This window comes from Nerophis ophidion, linkage group LG17 (genome assembly GCF_033978795.1).
Source record: "Nerophis ophidion isolate RoL-2023_Sa linkage group LG17, RoL_Noph_v1.0, whole genome shotgun sequence".
NCBI classification, from domain to species: domain Eukaryota; kingdom Metazoa; phylum Chordata; class Actinopteri; order Syngnathiformes; family Syngnathidae; genus Nerophis; species Nerophis ophidion.
The window spans coordinates 20,800,889-20,822,169 of NC_084627.1; the positions used below are offsets into that span (position 1 = coordinate 20,800,889).

The 21,281-nt window shown below is 39.3% G+C and overlaps 1 protein-coding gene and 1 long non-coding RNA gene across 2 annotated transcripts; one reads left to right on the forward strand and one right to left on the reverse strand.

The window, feature by feature from the left end:
• Positions 1-659: 659 nt before the first annotated feature.
• Positions 660-19,510, reverse strand: oacyl (O-acyltransferase like). Its single transcript, XM_061876526.1, has 15 exons — positions 18,986-19,510; positions 11,494-11,627; positions 11,333-11,411; positions 11,114-11,249; positions 10,841-11,037; positions 10,482-10,697; positions 10,315-10,417; positions 9,935-10,036; positions 9,687-9,852; positions 9,542-9,621; positions 9,357-9,467; positions 8,123-8,246; positions 7,828-8,014; positions 872-1,014; positions 660-794 (listed from the first exon to the last, which is right to left on the reverse strand). The coding sequence occupies exons 1-15, from the start codon at positions 19,140-19,142 to the stop codon at positions 690-692; spliced, it is 2,040 nt and encodes a 679-aa protein (XP_061732510.1). The 5' UTR covers positions 19,143-19,510; the 3' UTR covers positions 660-689.
• On the forward strand, positions 16,054-17,375 carry LOC133536198 (uncharacterized). The gene is made up of 3 exons (XR_009802416.1): positions 16,054-16,183; positions 16,248-16,312; positions 17,311-17,375. It is a non-coding gene; the product is annotated as an uncharacterized LOC133536198 (long non-coding RNA).
• Positions 19,511-21,281: the final 1,771 nt, after the last annotated feature.

Sequence of the window (21,281 nt, forward strand, 5' to 3'; positions counted from 1 at the left end):
ATCAGAATACATATTTAATGACCACACATCATACACCCTCCCCCTCTACACAACATTTCTATTACAAATAAAATGTCCAGGGCCACTGGACCCGGGGCTAATAGAAGTGTGGAAATTGAAGTTCTGTGTACCACCCCCCACCCCCCCCCCCCCACACACACACACACACACACACACACCAGAGTGTAGTACACAGAACATCAGAGGGTCTAATGTGCGAGAAAATGAGAGCAGACTGTGTTGACAAACGATGTTGCAACCTTGTGTGTGAACCGCAGGTGCACAAACGCAAAACAAAAGTCCCTGTGGGGTACAGAAACTGCCAGAGAAATTTCCCGTGCAACGTTCATATTGTTGATTAGTCTGATAGACCCTTCGCATTTTGTGGATTTGAATGCCTTATAATCAAACACTTTTATCTTAAAATACTCTACAGATGTTTACCTGGTCCCAATAAACCCAAAAACGCTGGCTGAGTAACAGCAATATGATCATTACACAAGGGTTAAACAATAGGTGATCATAACAACACCCCAATAGCTAGCAACCTAACCAAGAAACTTTAGCTAACTAATTTTTTAACTAATTTGTTTTTATTCGGGAAATTACTGATCTTTTGAAAGCTTACGTAACAAAACCATGAAGCAGTAGGCTTAATTGCTTTATTCGTGTGTTATTGATGTCTCTATTTATTTACGTTTCCATTTCAGGAGTACGTAGGGCTTCTCAATCAGCGCGGTTAAAACAAAGCCAGCTGCTACTGTGAGCACCAGGTGTCCCAGGAACAGGTACATCTAAAAAGCACAAATGTAGGGTAAATTGACAATTAAAAGTCAAGTTATTGAAAGTACCCAAGTAATGAAGAACTTACAAAGTTGAGGTCTGTGTAGTGGATGGGCGTCTCTTGTTGACCGATATAGAGGAGGATGAAGACGGGATGTACCAGGTAGCACGCAAAACTGATGTTAGCGAGCGGAACCCAGCCACCAAACGATAAAACACTACAGATTATACCTAAAGAAGGATAGGGAGAACAAAAAAAAAATTGCTTATGGACAGTCGTTTTAAAGACAAAAGCAAAATGAGCTAAAGAAATGTAACGTTTGTATGGTAATGTCAATATGAAAATTCCATACTGTGCGCGTGCTAACAAATAATCAGTTATATTTACATGAAAGTAAGTAAGATAATCCAGGATTTTTAGGTTGGAACATATTAATTATCTTAGAATACCCTGAACGGGACAAGCGGTAGAAAATGGATGGATGGGCTATCATTAAAGGATAGCAGGCTAACTGTAGCATGTTGCCGTAGAAAAACATAGCATACATCCAAATCAAAATCCATTATTTTAGGTTTAAATGATTGAGATGAGCTAAAATAGAAGTATAAACCAGAAGCATGCGTTCAAAAACTAGTAAATTTGAATTTTTGTGTCGAGGATGATGATAAATTGAACATTAGCGTCAATGGAAGGTTTGGCTGCATTCTCTCGCTTTGAAGGGGAACAGCACTTTTTTGGGAATTTTGCCTATTATTCACAATCATTGTGAAAGACATGACGACAAATGAATTCCTTTAATGCATTTTAAATATTAAATAAACATAGCTCCACTTTTCCACCCATAAAGTCAGATAAATAACCATGAAAAAAGCGCCCAAAATACCCCATTTACATTTCTTGACTTGAATAATGCCGTATTTTTTCGACTGTAAGGCACACTTAAAATCCTTTCAGTTTCTCAAATATCGACAGTGTGCTAATAACCCGATGTGCCTGATGTACGGAATAATTCTGGTTGTATTTACCGACCTCCAAGCAATTTTATTTGGTACATGGTGTAATGATAAGTGACCAGTAGATGGTAGTCACACACAAGAGATGCATGTACACTGCAATATAACATCAGTAAACGACACCAATTCAAATGTTATTTGGAGTATATAGAACATTACACGCAGCACTCAAAAATTGGTCAAAATGTTTTATTACGACTTTGGTAAACTATGAACCCGCACCGCTTCATGGATTGTCAGCACATTACAGCTACTGTAGTCAGACATATGAGTATTATTATGGTGTGTGTATAAGAACCTCAAAATGGCACTCATTAGCAGACATATTATCTGGCATTTTGTTTCACAATATCATGCAAAACCAACTTTTCTTACCTTCTGGTACCTGCTGATCGGTATTTGGGATCTGTATAAGTCCTGAAAATTTGCACGGGTCTTCCTTTGTAGTCTGTCATCGATAAACCTTTTTCTCTATCTTCTTGTTATGGTGCATTCATCCTACGCTGTTGCCATTTCTAATGTACAGTAGCGTAAAGTTCTAACTTATATCTGTCAGTAGACTCGCTATGAAAGCGCAAAAAAAATACCGGAGTAATGGGTTTACATAATTCCCCTAACCGGGTGAACTTTCCGGTTGGACGTTTTTTCACGAGACGTTGTTGTTGCACTAGTAAGCCACGGATTAGGACATGCTGCTCTGTTATTGATTTAAGTAAAATCTGAATGTCATTAAAACAGTTAGCGCCATCTCTTGACACTTCTCCCACTCCCGTCCTTGCACGCTACACCGCTACAACAAAGATCATGGGGAGAAGACGATGTCGAAGGTGAGCCAAGTAAATAAGACGGCGCATCCTGAGGCTACTGTCAGAAAGTGACTTGAAGATGGTCTGTAAAACAATCTATGCACCTTATAATCCAGTGCGCCTTTTGTATGGAAATAGACCTGAATAGACCCGCTCATTGGTAGTGCGCCTTATCCGTTGCGCCCTATAGCCTACTCAGAGTGGTTAGAGTGTCCGCCCTGAGATCGGTAGGTTGTGAGTTCAAATCCCGGCTGAGTCATACCAAAGACTATAAAAATGGGACCCATTACCTCCCTGCTTGGCACTCAGCATTAAGGGTTGGAATTGGGGGTTAAATCACCAAAAATTATTCCCGGGCTGCTGCCCACTTTTCCCCTCACCTCCCAGGGGGTGATCAAGGGTGATGGGTTAATTGCCACATCTAGTATGTGTGTGACAATCATTGGTACTTTAACTTAACTTTAAAATATAGTCTCCTGGTATTAGTGATATTGTTCTTATAAGCGCTTACGCAGATCAATTATAGCAACAGCGTGATCACTTACGCTTGTCCCTGTATTCACATCATAAATCATGCCTCTTACCTGGAAAGTAGATGGATGAGCATATAATCTGAAAAATTGGGACACTTTGACCACCTGGAACTGACAAGAACAACATTGAAAAGCCCCTGTTCTTCTTTGGCTCCACTCGCGCTTCCTGTTTCCTGTGGCTCGGCCATGTCGTGTTAACAGTTTTCTCGACATGCCTTTAGTTTGTGTTTTCCGTTTTTTACACCTTTTGTGTGCATCCTTCCTTTTTGTTTCCTCACTCCTTTTTGAGTGCCCTTTTTGTTGTTATTCTTATTATTTATTTTCTGCATTTGGGTCCTACTCTGGCAACATCGATTGTGACAAACCTATTGGTCAACCCCGCAGATAAGTAATCCCTCCACTCTGGGCCCACTGGCTTCGGACAGACTCTTGATTATCACAATCAGCTGCTGCGTGATTTGACTGCCGCCCTCCAGAAGCTGTCTGCCAATGTCGGCACCCTCAGCCAGCATGTCGATCAGACGAACACTGTGACTCGCTGGGACGGGGACCTTCTCACCTCCTCCAGCAGCTAGTCTATTCCTCACCCTGCCCGTTACACCGGTGAGTCTAACTCCCGGGATCAGTTCCTCCATCAGTGCTCATTAGTTTTTGACCTGCAGCCTGGTTCCTAATCCTCTGACCAGGCTAAAATAGAATTCATCATGAGTCTGTTATCCGACAAAGCCACCGCCTGGTCCATGGCAGTTAGTAAGAATGCTCTCGCTGTGCCCATGTCAATGCACCTGCGTACTAAAGAAAATGAAAGGGTTTGATCACCCCCTAAAAGGCAGAGAAGCAGGCAGACTTCCGTGTTGTAGCTGCAGAGAGCAGATTTGGTGCTTGATGCTTGATGCAGCATTTTCCGCAAGGGATTAAATCATTGCATCAAGAACAAACTTGCTACCTGTGATGAAACTGCCACCCTTGACACAGTCATTGACTTTTGTCATTTGTCTTGACGACAGAATTTGTGAGTGTGATAGAAAAGACGAAAAGGAAGATAGCCAATACCTTACATCTTCACCGAAGGGAGCAAAATCGACAGCGGCCGGAGTCGAACCTTGTGTGCCCTTGTGAGAGTTTAATTATCCTTTTCTATCATTTGTAAACGAGTTAATGTTTATAACAATTTCCCTTGTCGATCAATAAAGTTTGTCTAAGTCGAAGTTGACAACTGTTCCATAAACTCCTCATGGGGGCATCATTACCTGCGTCAGGTTCGCAACAGTCCGCTTTAGGTGACAATTGTTCCTCGCTCTCACGCCAGGTCTCATTCACCCATCTTCCAACTCCATTGGGGACGTTTTTCTTTTTTCCGTTGAGAAATAAGATAAATTTTTGCGGCCCTGTGTTGACTATTGTGTTTGTAAATTACATAAATGCGAAGAATAGCTATTATTGTCATGTTTGGTGATCATGTTTAGTTTGTCTATGTTCTGTTTGTTTTTTGTTCTCTGTCAGTCCCTGTTTTTTCACTCCCTGTTTTGTCACCATGACTACCAATCAGTTCACCTGTACTCACGACTCACGCACCAGATTCATTTGAACTGATGCACCTGTTTTCAATCACCACATCACTATTTAAGCCTGTCATTTTCTGTTGGTCGGCCTGGCGTCATTGTGGTCTTTTTATGCTCTGTCCATGCTGCTCGTGTCAAGCCACAGTAAGTGTTTTTTGTTTCATGTCCAAAGTTTAGTCTTAGTGTTAGTTTTTTTTCCTTCGTCAAGTTGTGCTTTTGCCCAGAGCGCCTTTTTGTTTTCACCTTTTCTGAGTTAAAGATTAAATCATGTTTATACCCGCACGCCATGTCCCAAGTAGTCCGTCTGCTTTCCAGGGAGAAGGACCCTGCAGCAAGTTTCTACCCCCCCAACCCCCCCCATCGTGACAGAATGACGCCAGCATTCAGTTACCCCGCAACAGACATTAAGGAAAAAGACCAAGATTTTTTTTCGATTCTGTTAATTTTGTCCATCAGCCGCCACCAAGGGCTTTTTTTGCCAGAATCAGACACTTCCAGAACATTTTTTCACAGACTTGTTCACCAGGACTGTCAGTTCCCCCCAAGACTCAAGCCCCGCCCACGTCATGGGCATTTTCTTTTCATCCGCCCACACAACCCCAGGTGGGGGATAAGGAAAGATTTCTTTGGTGGCAGCTGATAGACAAAGTTAACAGAATTGAAAAAACTGGCATAGACAGAGCATGAAAAGAACACAATGACTCCAGGCCGACCAACAGAAAATGACAGGCTTAAGTAGTGATGTGGTGATTGAAAACAGGTGCGTGAGTTCAAATGAATCAGGTGCCTGAGTTGGTAGGACGGTGAACTGATTGGTAGTTATGGTGACAAAACAGGGAGTGAAAAAACAGGAACTGACATAGTGCAAAAACCAAACAGAACATAGCCAAACTAAACATGATCACCAAACATGACAATCATTTGCCACTAATGGATTCAGCATTTACTTCATTATCTTCTGCTGCTGTTTTCACTCAATTAGACTTATGCAACGCTGAGGATGAGTAGAAGACCGCTTTTATGGGGCATTTTGAATATTTAGTTATGCCTTTTGGCCTCACTAATGCGCCCACGGTTTTCTAAAATCTAATTAACGACGTACTCAGGGAAATGATCAATCAATTCTGATTTGTGTACCTTGATGACATTCCTATTTTTCTCGAAATCTCCAACATGTCCACCACGTCCATCTCGTCTTACAGAGGTTATTGAAGAATTGGCCATATGTCAAAGCTGAGAAGTGCAAATTTCATGGTCTCGTTTCTGGGGTTCATCATAGAGAAGGGCCATCTCAAACCTGAAACTGCCAAAATCCAAGCAATGGTCAATAGGCCATCTCTTATATCAAGGAAGCTCTTGCAAAGGTTGTTGGTTTTTGCTTACTTCTAAATGATAAATGGGTTGTACTTGTATAGCGCTTTTCTACCTTCAAGGTACTCAAAGCGCTTTGACATTACTTCCACATTTACCCATTCACACACACATTCACACACTGATGGAGGGAGCTGCCATGCAAGGCGCCAACCAGCACCCATCAGGAGCAAGGGTGAAGTGTCTTGCTCAGGACACAACGGACGTGACGAGGTTGATACTAGGTGGAATTTGAACCAGGGACCCTCGGGTTGCGCACGGCCACTCTTCCACTGCGCCACGCCGTCCCTACTTCTAGAGGTGATTTATCCGCAACTTTAGCAGCAGAGCTGAACCAGTCTCCCAGCGGGTGAAAGAAAGTATGGTGTGAAGAATAGCGAGCTACTGACCATTGTTCTTAAGCTACAGGAGTGGAGGCGACTCCAACACCATTCCTGGCCATCACAGATTGTAAAAACCTGGCATATATAAGGACTTCTCTAAGACTCCTGCCAAGCACGTTGGTCACTGTTTCTTACACGCTTCAACTTCTCTATTACATACAGAACTTGCTCCTGCAACCACAAACCTGATGCACTCTCCAACAGAATTTTTTCCTGCAACCACAAACCTGATGCACTCTCCAGAGTTTACTGTTCTGCCCCTGAGGAAACTACTCAAGAGAACATAATACCTGTGGCTCAAGTGATAGGAACACGCCAATGGGAGGTAAATAGAAGGGTGTCCGATGGCGCCTTCGAGACCAAGGTCCCCAACAATGTTCTTGCAGGCAAGCTATTTGTACTTAATGAACTGAGATCTGAAAAGTTCTCCTGTCATCCAGGTGTGAGGTGCACTCTGTTTTTAGTACACAGAGATTCTGGTGACCGGCAATGGAATGAAACGTCAAAGACTTTATGACTTTTAGGGCAGCGTAGTTCAGTATCAGGTCGACTGGTAAGGGTACAGTCCTGAAGAGCGCTCATGGGTGTCCAACTCCTGTATCCTTGAACCATCCCTTCTGCGCGATTTCCACTCTCTCCATCCTGAAAAAACAAGTAGGCCGCAGTCTGCTTTTAGCTGCAGTACCTGGTTTCTGCAGGTCAGGGGGCGGAGCCACCTTCACGCCCACCTGAATCCCATTTCTCTCAGAATACTTAAACTCTACAGTCTATTCACTTGGAGCCAGTAGATTCCTAATGGTTCACTTTTCCAGTCTTGTTCATCTCCTCTGCTTTGCGTCCACTCAAGCTTCTCGTTTCCTGTGGCTCTGTCCCGGCGCTGCCATGTAGTATTAACTGTTTCTTCATCACACGTTCTGTGTGCATTTTCGGTTTTTCACACATTTGTGCATCCTTAGTTATTTTTCCTCACTCCATTTTGAGTGCACTTTTTATAATTATGTTTATTATTTCCTCTCTGTGTCGGGGTGCAAGTACAAGTAAATCTACGTATTTATCAAAACACATGAAGCTGAGATGAAAGATGTAGCCGGGAGGACAATTTGTTCTGTAAATTAAAAGTTTTACTTCCATCTCTTCCGCGCTATGAGAAATTACGATGTACTCCACACACAATCATTAGAAAAAGTTAAAAACACTTTTTTGTGCTCCTCTCCTTCTGACTGCAACCTAGCCAAAACCAAGGGTTGTGTACCTAACCGAGAGGCACATTTTGGGTCCTTTTCGGTAATGTTGACACCATGGTAAAACGAAATATTCCAAAAAATAGGGCTGTAGCCACCATCAAGACCTTTCTAACAAAGTGAGATGTACATACCTCCGTATCCCTCCTCGCAGGCCAGGATGATCCAGGTGATAGCCATTGCCCAGACTGGTCTGTGCAGTCCCTGGTAGAGCGCCTGTGGCACAGAAGGATGCGCCGAGTTCCCCTTGAGGGCGTAAGCCAAGCCAATCAATGCTGCCAAGATTGACAGACAACACAACCAACCCAGCACTGCCTGCCACTAGAGCAATAACGCAATAACACAAGCATATTAGTGTAACGGAATTTTATTTTGCTGTGATATATTGCAGCAAGATAATAATATATATTGTAGCAAGATAATAATTACCTTGTGCTTTAAGAGTTGGCCTTTTCTAGTAGTCAAGTATATTCCAGTTAAAATTCCTATCAAAAATGGTCCATATCGGGTGTGGGGTTTTACATAATAATACAAGACGTAATTCTCAGATGTCCTGCAAAATAGATCAATAAATTAAAAAAATAACAAACAAAAAAAAGTTCAATATTTGCATGTTTCTACTAAATATTACATTAAATAGATATAAAAATGAAAATAAATGTACAAAAGACATTATTAAGTATAGGGCCTTTTACTTATGTAAAGTCATGTTATGAGTGTACAGTCATAATGATGAATAAGCGAATAATGAATAAAGTCATAACATTAATAGAATGAAATTGTAATTTTATGACAAACTTTTTTTCTTGTAATGTTTCAAAAATATTCTCTTGAAACTGGTTTTCTTGAAATATTGTCATGTTGTTCTCAACATATTACTAATTTATTAACATGATTTATTTTTTTTTCAAAAATGTTGACTTTTTCTAAAATTATGACTATGTAACATTATGACATTATTCTCGCAAAATGATGATTGTAAAATGACTTTTCCCTCACAGCTTTTATATTTATACACATATTTTCTTTTCTATATGTTTTTTAAATTTGTGGCTCTATTTCAGCTTGTTAACTTTTACCTAGAACGTATTAACATTATTACTTTTTATTTGAAATATTACAACTTTAGTCTTTAGTCAAAATATAAATAACCTTTTTCCTCAAAATTTGTCAATTTTCTTTGAAAACTATGATTATTTTGGAACCTTACAATTTTGTAAATTTTTGTTTTATAGTGTGACCATGATACTCTTTTTACAAGTCATGACTTTATTTATTGCCACTTTTCATTTTTTTCAACATTTCTAAAATATAGATTGTTTTTCTTGTAATTCTTTAAAATTTGGTCTTTTTATTTTAAATTTTGACTTTATTCTTTAGACATAACAATTTTTTCCATTCCCTGAGGTTATGATTCAACAATTTTTTGTCCGAAAAAGTACTTTTTATTTCAATTTACTTTTTGTTTCATTATTCTTGTAAAATTACAATGTCCCTCTAAAATTATGACTTCAATCTTGTAAATGTACATATTTTTTGAAATACTTCACCTGGCTCTTCAATGTGACCCTACTGACTATATTTATTTCCAAAGTTCCTTTTTGAAAATAACTTTCCCTTTATATATAATGAACTCCAAGACAGTTGCAGTTTGAGGTCTTACAGCGTAGAAGGCTGGAAGACGGGGAGTCGCAGGAGTCCAGTTACAACAGAACTTGCCAACATGGTTGTGAACAGGAGGCCTCCTGCCACTACTGCAAAAACACATCTGTTCCTGGTGGAATATGCAATGAGGCCATTGAGCAAATGGGTCAATACAGGTCGAGACATTATAAGATGTGGACTTACATTCTGTAAAAATATACCAGTAGAGGAGTGGTGGCATAACACTGGAAGTCCAAAGAGAGGTACCACGTCCAAGGAACACACTGGGAGGATAGCGGGTCTAATATAAACAACTATTGAAATATGAAAGTAAATATGAATGACTTACTATCTCATGGACTGGTAGTAGATTGCTAATCAACAGCAAGTTCCCCCACCAGTATGTTTTACAATCCATCACGTTGTCTATGAATGGAAACCAGTAAGGACCCCAGTGGACCACAGAGATAAGGCCAATGGTGAGACACATTATGAAGAGATGCAGCGGCTGGATTCTGTCACGGAGATGGACAAAAACAATTGCCGTGTTCTGGTCTTGTAAAAATAAACTGTTCATGCACTTAGCAGAGCGATAACCTTTTCAACCTCCTGAATAGGTAGCCCAACACCAGACCCGGACTCAGTTTGTCTTCAGCTCTTTGTATCGAGTTAAGTAGAGACCTGGCGCTAAGTAGACCCCTGAAACACAGGCACTGTTTTAGAGGTAATGTAGATTTAAGCATTTCAATAAGTCGGAAATAGTCTACTTGGGTCGATAGTCCAGTCAAACAGCCGCACAAGGTAGTATTTGGTTTGTTTGTGCATCGATAATTCATCGGTAGTCCTGACCGCAAACATAATCTTACCAGATAACGTCATGTAGAGATTACGGTAAAGTAGCCAGTTTGAAGGAATGTAGAATTCGTAGAATTTACGACTTCAACAATTTTTGGTGTAGAAGATGCAGTAAATCTTACCCCAGCAGAAGGAATGTGTCTACTGCCAGAAAAACTGGTCCGCTGAGAGAAAACACATACAGAGGGCTTCTTTCGACTATTTTCTTCCAGTCTTTGTAGTTATCTGCAGATTATAGTTTCAAACAAATGATACAATCGTCATTTGGAAAGGTGTAGCTTGGTCGTACCCAGGTTGTTTATCACAGGGAACTGCGCGGAATGGCCGCACATGATCCATAACAGGCTGAGAACACGGATGCCATTCAAAGAGGAGTAGCCGCCTTCGGGGACCCTTGTGGAGGAAGTGCTGAAGATGCCTCGACTGGTCGTCTGAAGGGAGAAGGCCTTCAAACATTGGTAGACGCAGCTTTGAGAAAAATACGAAGAGCCACGACTGATGCTGTCTGTGGAACAGATTTAGCAAAAAATACAAAATGTTTTTTTTGTTGCCACAGTGTAGGAAATGTGGACCAAAAGCAGTCAATGTCTGTGAAATTCCAAAGAAATTGGAAATGGTCAATTGAAGAACCCATTATTTTATTTTTACCAGTTTCCTCAATTGGGCAACCATTTATCTCTCCACCCATAGAACCATTAGTCTTCAGAGTCCCGTACATATCGAGGCCAGTGTTTAAACTGCTGGACTCTTCACTCGGCGTGACGGCTCTGTTCCTTTGCCATCTAATTGTTGCTGTGAACAGGGTTGCTGCGAGTGGAATCACAATCAATAGGACACACACAAACCTATGGGAGGGACAGTCGTCGGTTTAGTAGGTTAAAATTTACAATGAACAGTAAAACATTTGATAGGATGTCTTACAGGCACGTAACATCTGCTGCATCAGAAGTAACCGTCTTTGACAAGCAATGTGTCATGATCAACTCCTGGGTAGAATCGTTGACCAAAATAGAAGGTAAAGGAGGAATGAGGGACTTGTGGCCATACTTGAAAGTATCTGTTTGAATAAAGCAGCAGATCTAATGAACTGACTGTGCACAATTGTTATGAATGCAAAAACACTTTAAAAAGATCACTGACCGGACAGTACCAACGTTTGTACATCCTCTTCGTCACAGGAATCAGGAACACAAATACCAACAAAATACTGGATTGTTCCCTGTGAAGGTGAAACACGATTGTTTCTGTATCCAATTTATTTTGAATGTATAAGCCTGTGCAGTTGCAATTATTGTCCTAACCTGTAAGAGGAAGACTTGACAGTACTGTCCAGAAAAGGTGGGGCTATAGGCAGAGCGACACTGCTGCAGCAGCCCCGGCTGGTTGGCAGAACCTCCTTCAACATTACTACCCATCTTTCCAAAAGCATCATACACTGAAAATACACAACATCATAACTGTAACAGATATAAACACAAAGGTAACAGATTGATTGATTGATTGATTGAAACTTGTATTATTAGATTGTGCAGGACAGTACATGTTCCATACAATTGACCACTAATTCAGTGGTTGTCAACCTTTTTTCAATGATGAAAGTGTGAACATTTTTTTACTTCAAGTACCTCCTAATCAGAGCAAAGCATTTTTGGTTGAAAAAAAGAGAAATAAATGAAATACAGCACTAGAATTGAGTAAATGAAATAAATGGGTTGTACTTGTATAGCGCTTTTCTACCTTCAAGGTACTCAAGGCGATTTGACACTACTTCCAGATTTACCCGTTTACACACACATTCACACACTGATGGAGGGAGCTGCCATGCAAGGCGCCAACCGGCAACCATCAGGAGCAAGGGTGAAGTGTCTTGCTCAGGACACAACGGACGTGACAAGGTTGGTTCTAGGTGGGATTTGAACCAGTGACCCTCGGGTTGCGCACGGCCACTCCTCCACTGCGCCACGCCGTCCCTACCAATATCCAGCCGCTACTGTGTAGTCACTATCAATACAAGCGCTGCCCGTAATGTTGAGTCAATGATTATGGCACAGAAAGGGTTAAATGTCGGTCCCTGCTAGAAGTCCCTCCTCTAACCTAAATATCGCTTCCTGATTGGTTGCCACTTTCATGCTAACTTACGTGTGATTGGCTGTACCCGCTGTCACTCCTTCTGCTTGTTTAAGCTAGCCTACATGCTAGTTGCTAGCGAGGGACCGGAAGCAGTTAATGCATTCAAGGCTGATCTTTTAAAGCAAGACTGGCAACATGTTTTTGTGGAGGATACTAATGAAGCATACGATACATTCCTGGATATATTTCTGACACTTTATGACCATCTTTGTCCAATGAGAGAATATAAGCAAAATACTAAAAAGAGTATTTTGGGAAAGGGATCTTTCTGTGTGTAGTTTGCATGTTCTCCCCGTGAATGCGTGGGTTCCCTCCGGGCACTCCGGCTTCCTCCCACTTCCAAAGACATGCACCTGGGGATAGGTTGATTGGCAACACTAAATTGGCCCTAGTGTGTGAATGTGAGTGTGAATGTTGTCTGTCTATCTGTGTTGGCCCTGCGATGAGGTGGCGACTTGTCCAGGGTGTACCCCGCCTTCTGCCCGACTGTAGCTGAGATAGGCGCCAGCGCCCCCCGCCACCCCAAAAGGGAATAAGCGGTAGAAAATGGATGGAATGGATTGAACTAAAAAGAGTGAGAAACCATGGATAACAAGGGGTTTAGTAAAAGCCTGTAAAAAAAAAAAAAAATAGAGGAATTTATTAGGAATCGAACAAAGGAAAATGAGGACAGATATAAAAAGTATAAAAACAGATTGACATGTATCATGAGGCTGCAACAAAAAAACTATTATGAACAATTGCTGCATAAACATAAAAATAATATCATTGAAACCTGGCATGTGCTTAATACTATGATTAAAAAATCTAGCAATAAGGATTTTACAGCATATCTGGTAAAAGATGATAACTCAATTATTGAAAATATAGAAGAAATAACTGAGGAATTCAATAAGTTTTTTGTGAATGTTGGCCCAAATTTGGCAAAGAATATTAATTTAAAAATGAAGCATGAGAAAAAGTTAAAGCCTGTATCTCACATAAACAATGCAATGTTTCTTGGTGGAGTTTGTGAAAGTGATGTGTCAGAAGTGGTCAGAAAGTATAAAAATAAAAAATCTGTCGATGGTACAAGGTGGATATGTCACTTGTTAAAGAAGTGATGGATTGTGTCCTGAAGCCGTTTACTTATATATGCAATAAATCTTTATCAACTGGAATTTTTCCTGACAAAATGAAAATCGCAAAAGTTATTCCAATTTATAAAAATGGTGATAAACATATGGTCTCAAATAACAGACCTCTGTCCTTACTACCGCAATTTGCAAAAATTCTTGAGAAATTATTTGTATATAGACTTGACAAATTTATTGACAAACATGAGCTATTGAATGACCATCAGTATGGGTTCAAGAGTAATCGATCTACATCCCTCGCAGTGATGGACTTTGTAGAAAACATAGCTACGGCAATAGAAAAAAACACACCGTTAGAGTATTTATTGACTTATGTAAAGCTTTTAACACAATCGATCTTTTCTTACTTCTGCAGAAATTGGAAAATATGGCATAAGAGGTGTTTCGCAACAGTGGTTAAGTAGTTATTTAAGTAACAGATCTCAATATGTGGAAATTAATAAGATTAAATCACAGCCAAGAAGAGTAACTTGTGGGGTTCCACAAGGTTCGATATTGGGACCTAAGTTATTTATACTCTACCTAAATGATATTTGTTCAGTATCTAATAAATTAAAATGTATTATGTTTGCAGATGATACAAATGTATATTGTTCAGGAGAAGACTTGAAGGAAGTGTTGAGGATAATAGAGGTTGAGTTAATTCAGCTAAAAAAATGGTTAGATATTAATAAGTTATCATTAAATGACAAGAAAACTAAATTTATGGTGTTTAGTGGTGGGTGCAAGGACAAATTGTGAAGCAAAATTAAAATTAAATCAAGTAGAAATTGATAGAGTATATGAAACTAAATTCTTAGGAATAATAATTTATCATAAACTGTGTTGGAAACCGCATATTGAATATATAAAGGGAAAAATATCAAAATCTATTGCTATTCTTTATAAAGTAAGACACATGCTGAATAAGACATGCCTGCATATGTTGTATTATTCTTTTATTTTTCCATATTTAACGTATTGTGTTGAAATTTGGGGAAATGTTTATAAAACAAACATAGACCCAATAATAAAACTTCAAAAAAGGGTCATTATAATAATACACAAAGCCTGCTACTATGAACATACCAATCGATTATTAATGAGTTCAAATGTATTAAAATTTTCAGACATTGGGTTTTTAAAAACAATGGAAATTATGTTTCGAGTAAATAACAACAGCCTTCCAGCTTGTATTCTCAGGCTAAATAATTTAAGAGGAGAAAACTATAATTCGCGGGGAATATTGATTTTTGAAATAGGTAAAGCGAGAACAAATATAAATACAAATGTATTACAGTTTTAGGAGTTAAATGGTGGAACAAGCTCAGTGATGAGCTAAAGACATGCACGTCTTTGGTAAGGTTTAAGAAAACATTGAAAGGTGAAATAATTTTAGTTGCTTTACCCTATAACATCTGCATGACGTGAAATTATGATTGCTTCTGTAAAAAAAAAAAGAGTAAACTTTCAGAGTGCTGCCTTGGAGCACTTTTGTGTCCCCACCAATCTCAAAATCAAACCTACTCCCTTGACTATGTCTGATTTATTGATAAATTGTATAACAGTGCAAAATATTGCTCATTTGTAGTAGTCTTTCTTGAACTATTTGGAAAAAAAGACATAAAAATAACTAAAAACTTGTTGAAAAATAAACAAGTGATTCAATTATAAATAAATATTTCTACACATAAAAGTAATCATCAACTTAAAGTGCCCTCTGCGGGGATTGTAATAGAGATTCACTAACTTAACTAAACATTTTTTCCCAAAAAAATAAATCTTTAAGATCAATATTTATGGAATATGTCCACAAAAAATCTAGCTCTCAACACTGAATATGGCATTTCTTTCACAGTTTATGAACTTTCATTCATATTTTGTTGAAGTATTATTCAATAAATATATTTATAAAGAATTTTGAATTGCTATTTTTAGAATATTCTTTCAAATCTCATGTACCCCATGGCATACCTTCAAGTACCCCCAGGGTTACGTGTACCCCCATTTGAGAACCACTGCACTAAATGGTAACACCCGAAAAAGTTTTACTTTTTTTTTTTACTACAGCACCCACTTCGGTCCCCAAAAGGGACAAGCGGTAGGAAATGGATGTATGGATGGTATTTGGATCATTAGTATTAGTACATAACAGTACAGTTGGCGTCATTTATTTTCTGTTGGAAAGTGCTTTGTCACCACCTAGTGGCCATTATAGTAGGTGCAGCTGTGGAGCGACAGTAATTTAATGACCCAAAAGTTACTTACGTCCAATATTGCTCGAAGATATCTTTTACCGCAGTTGGTTAGATATGTGGTAAATAACATTATTATTTTTTTTATTTTTTTTTAATGCGTGAGTTTAAGCCGTTGAACAAATTATTCGAAGACTAGGAATAAGCGGTAGAAAATGGATGGATGGATGGATAGCTAACAGGACGTGAATGTCAAAGTAGAATGTGGGTTAGTTATTTTAAACTATCAATTTGATATATTTGCCTTAAATATGCACACATATTATTTACGGTATATTTCTTGTAAATACGCTAGAAACTGAGAGTGTGTTTGTTTATCACACCTGCTTAGCTTACAAGAAAATCATGTGTAAACGGAGCGTTATAAACCAACGTGAACTGTTCATTCGGTGTTTAAAAAAACATCCCGTGAATTAAACCCAGAAAATGGCGCCAGTTTAACTGCAGTGACGGCTGTGAGGGGAAACATTTACAAACATGCAATGGAAAAGGTGTGTATAAATGTTTATGACGACTGTAATGTAGGAACATGTTATATTAACCCTTGGAAAATAGTATCTTTCAGCTGCCACTATTTGACAACGTGAAAACGAACGACTTCTTCACAACGAAGAATTGACGTGAGTAAAGCACACAATGTCTCCATTTCTATGTATTGAAATGTTTGTTCTGCCTAATGGAAAAATTAATAATTTAACAAATTTAAGGCCTACTGAAACACACTACTACCGACCACGCAGTCTGATAGTTTATATATCAATGATGAAATCCTAACATTGCAACACATGCCAATATGGCCTTTTTCCATCCATCCATTTTCTACCGCTTATTCCCTTTTGGGTTCACGGGGGGCGCTGGCGCCTATCTCAGCTACAATCGGGCGGAAGGCGGGGTACACCCTGGACAAGTCGCCACCTCATCGCAGGGCCAACACAGATAGACAGACAACATTCACACTCACATTCACACACTAGGGCCAATTTAGTGTTGCCTATCAACCTATCCCCAGGTGCTTGTCTTTGGAAGTGGGAGGAAGCCGGAGTACCCGGAGGGAACCCACGCATTCACAGGGAGGACATGCAAACTCCACACAGAAAGATCCCAAGCCTGGATTTGAACCCAGGACTGCAGGAACTTCGTATTGTGAGGAAGACGCACTAACTCCTCTGCCACCGTGAAGCATATGGCCTTTTTAGTTTACTAAATTCCAATTTTCAATTTCGTGCAAAGTATCCTGTTGAAAACGTCGGTATGATGACGCGTTCGCGTGACGTCTCGGATTGTAGCCGACATTTTATTCCCGCCCGATCCCAGCTATAAGTAGAGTGCTTTAATCGCATAATTACACAGTATTCTGGACATCTGTGTTGCTGAATCTTTTGCAATTTGTTCAATTAATAATGGAGAAGTCAAAAAAGAAAGATGTAGGTGGGAAGCGGTACATTGCAGCTGCCTTTAGCAACACAAACACAGCCGGTGTTTCCTTGTTTACATTCCCGAAGGTGAAGCTTTACTATGAAACAGAGCGGTCAAGCGAACAGGTTCCCGACCACATGTCAACCGGCAGGTTTCGGTGAGAAAATTGGGATAATAAGTCGGCTCTTGCGTCCTCCTGCAGCTGCGGACTTTCTTACCTCCTCCCACCGGAGACACCGGCGGTCACCACACCCCTCTGACTTTCAGGTACGACAGCATAATCTCACTACAACACTAATAACACAATAAGCAGATAAGGGATTTTCCAGAATTATCCTAGTAAATATGTCTAATAACATCTGAATCGCTCCGACTGCCCTCGCCTTTTTTTTTCCTAGTTGTTCACTCTCACTATCCTCATCCACAATCCTTTCATCCTCGCTCAAATTAATGGGGAAATCGTCGCTTTCTCTGTCCGAATCGCTCTTGCTGCTGGTGGCTATGATTGTAAACAATGTGAGGATGTGAGTGTTTCCACAACCCGTGACGTCACGCGCACATCGTCTGCTACTTCCGGTACAGGCAAGGCTTTTTTATTAGCGACTAAAATGTGTGAACTTTATCGTCGATGTTCTCTACTAAATCCTTTCAGCAAAAATATGACAATGTCGCGAAATGATCAAGTATGACACATAGAATGGACCTGCTATCCCCGTTTAAATAAGAAAATCGCATTTCAGTAGGCCTTTAAAAAGATAGTTTGACAAAAATACACTAGTTCTGAATGTCTGTAAAACTGAAATAATGCTATTTGGTAACCTTTGAGGAGAAAATCAAACACAAATACAAATAGACGTAATAGAAATTGAAAGAGTACATGAAACCACATTTCTAGGTTCAATGATTGATGATAAATTGAACTGGAAATCTCATGTAAAAATATACAACATAAAGTAGCAAGAAACATGTCAATAATGAATAAAGCAAAATATGTTCTAGACCAAAAATCACTCCATATTCTCTACTGCTTGCTAGTGTTACCATATCTGAGTTATTGTGTAGAAAAATGGGGAAACAACTACAAAAGTACACTTCATTCATTAACGGTGTTACAAAAAGATCAGTTAGAATAATACATAATGTTGGATATAGAGAACATACAAACCCTTTATTTATTGAATACTGAATACTGAAATTCCACAACCTAGTGAATTTGCAAACAGCTAAAATTATACACAAAGCAAACTACAGACTGCTACGCATGAATATACAACAATTCTTCTCAACAAAAGAGGAGAAATATATACTTAGAGAAAAAAATAATTTACAAATTTGTATGCATGCACAACACTTAAGATCTTCATCACATCAGTATATGGAATTAAATTATGGAATGGATAAAGTAAAGAAATCAAACACTGTACAACTATGATCCACTTCAAGAAACTCTTCAAAGTTTACAAAGTACAAAGAAGAAGAACCATGATAAACATTCTGATTTTATCTAATCCATCCATTAATTTTAAAGATAATCTTACTCATTTCACCAGATGAAATATAACTAACTTACTTCACAAATTATTATTTATTTATTTATTTTTATTGTTATTTCTTATGGAGTATATTGTGAATAAATTGAACACGAAGTGAACAAAAGTTTTAGCAACTGCTATGTAAAGGAAAAGGGGTAGAATTAAATAAGCTCCTCTTCCTTCTCCTTTTCGAACATGTTGAATGGAGAAACTGGAAATTGTAATTCATCAGGTTCGAAATAAAGTCAAATTCAACTCAACTCAACAATGGAATTTTTCTATATGAAATTACCCACGTACAACACAAAGGTACACTGACTTTACAAAATAATGGTCATGACTTACTGACAACTGCATATTCCTTGGGCTTGTCCTGGTTTATTTCCCTCAGGAAAGTATTGGTATCCATCATACATTGTTTTGACACTGCGAAGGCCTGTGTTCTATTAAAAAATGTACTTAAACCTGCCAAAAGACACAACTTCACCCAACCCAGTGCCATTATAGAAGTGACTACATCTTTTTTTAGGGGAGAGGGGATTTAAGTAACACTGTTGCTTGGATTTAAGATGGAGTGGGCTGGATTGGCAACTGTGGCTTGGCAACTGTGATGAATTTTTCACACCGGCTTTTCTGCACCAGGTGTGAAAAGATTTGGTTACACAAGAATTAATCAACGAAAACACAGATCCAGGGTGTTGTCACGCCCTTATGGAATCAGCATGAGAATAACCCCATTTGATACTTAGCATTAAATTCCTTATTCTTATTTTCAATTACCATATATTTTTCTAGGTTTGCTTTCATAGGACAAAATACATATTTGGTTATAATTTAACACTAACTGGATTTGTGAAAGAATGTTTAATGCTTCACAGTAATAATAGCATGGTGATTTCTCACTGCCAAGAGAGCTTAAGTTAAATGCAAGATTAAAACACAAGCTACACATGGTATTTCTATTTTACTGGATTAGAGTATGTTATTCTAAAACAATGCATACAATCGATCACAACTGGAACGTTTGTTTTGTCTTTGAAGACGTTCCGCCTCTCATCCAAGTAGGCTTTGTAAGTTTTAACTCTAGCCACTAGACCAACCTAAGTCTAAGACTATCCATCCATCCATTTCCTACCCCTTGTCCCTTTCGGGGTCGTGAAGGGTGCTGGAACCTATCTCAGCAGCATTCGGGCGGAAGGCGGGGTACACCCAGGAGAAGTTGCCACCTCATCGCAGGGTCAACACAGAAAGACAGACAACATTCACACTCACATTCACTTCCACAGTCTAAGACTAGATCTGACGAATCTCAGTTTATGAGCATAGTTGGAGGTGAAACGTCTTCTAAGACATACCAAAAAGTCCAGTCTGCAATCGATTGAATGCTCTGAGAATACAGTGCACCTGGATGAATTAGAACGTCCATGGACATCTATTGCTTGTCCCTTTTTGGGTAGCGGTGGGTCACTGGCGCCTATTTCAGCTGCATTCGGGCGGTAGGCGGGGTACACCCTGGACAAGTCGCCACCTCATTGCAGGGCCAACACAGATAGGCAGACAACATTCACACTCACATTCACACACTAGTGTTGCCAATCATCTTATCCCCAGGTGCAGGTCTTTGGAGGTGGGAGGAAGCCGGAGTACCTGGAGGGAACCCACGCAGTCAAGGGGAGAACATGCAAACTTGACACAGAAAGATCCCGAGCCCGGGATTGAACCCAGGACTGCTCAGGACGTTGGTACTGTGAGGCAGATGCACTAACCCCTCTTCCACTGTGCTGCCCGTCCATAGACATTTTATTTCAAATATGATAACTTCACTTAAAATAATGTTTGTTAACAATATAACATAAGTTAGGAGTTAAAATTCAACATTAATTATTAACTATTTTAAACAGTGCCTCCCCATACAGGGTTAATGATTTTGAGAGAAGTACTAGATGCTGTTCAGCATTGACCGCCAGAGGGGGTACTTGTTCTTAAAACCTAAACACAAAATACCTTTGTAACATTTAGTATTGAATTCAGTATTCAGTATTGGGCAAATCAACTGTTCTGTTGTTAAAAATAAAAATAATAATTACTATCCATTTAGAAGCTGATGATCCTTTCACTATTTATTGACGTACAAATTAGCGCCCAATCGGCAGCAGCAAAGACAACATTCAATACATAGACTGCTTTTTGCAGGCAGTTTTACAGCAAAAGACTTAAGTATTGTCCAAGTAGCTCCTAGCTACCCCATACAGCTTTTAAGGACAGTCTGCCTGTTAAAGTTATCGATGGAAATCTGAGGTCTTGCTAATGCCTCTTAGCTGTTACTGGTTTTCTAATTAGTAGTCAGGAGTAACAGCCCAATTTACATTTTCCAGAGTAAGAATAAACAGAAAAATGTTAGCTATGTGAGGCGAAGCTTGCATGTATATTTTTCTGATGTTTCTGAAGTTTTACCTGAAACACATTGTATGACCAAAAATACCTAAATTCGTAGAAAATTGAGGACTATATGTTTTGAAAAATCCCCACATTCATGGGACTAAGGGCTCATTTCGCCAAAACCGTACAATACAGTTATACGTTACATAGCTCTCCATAACAAATGAAAAAATAAAAAGCCCTACTGTATAAAAACAACAAC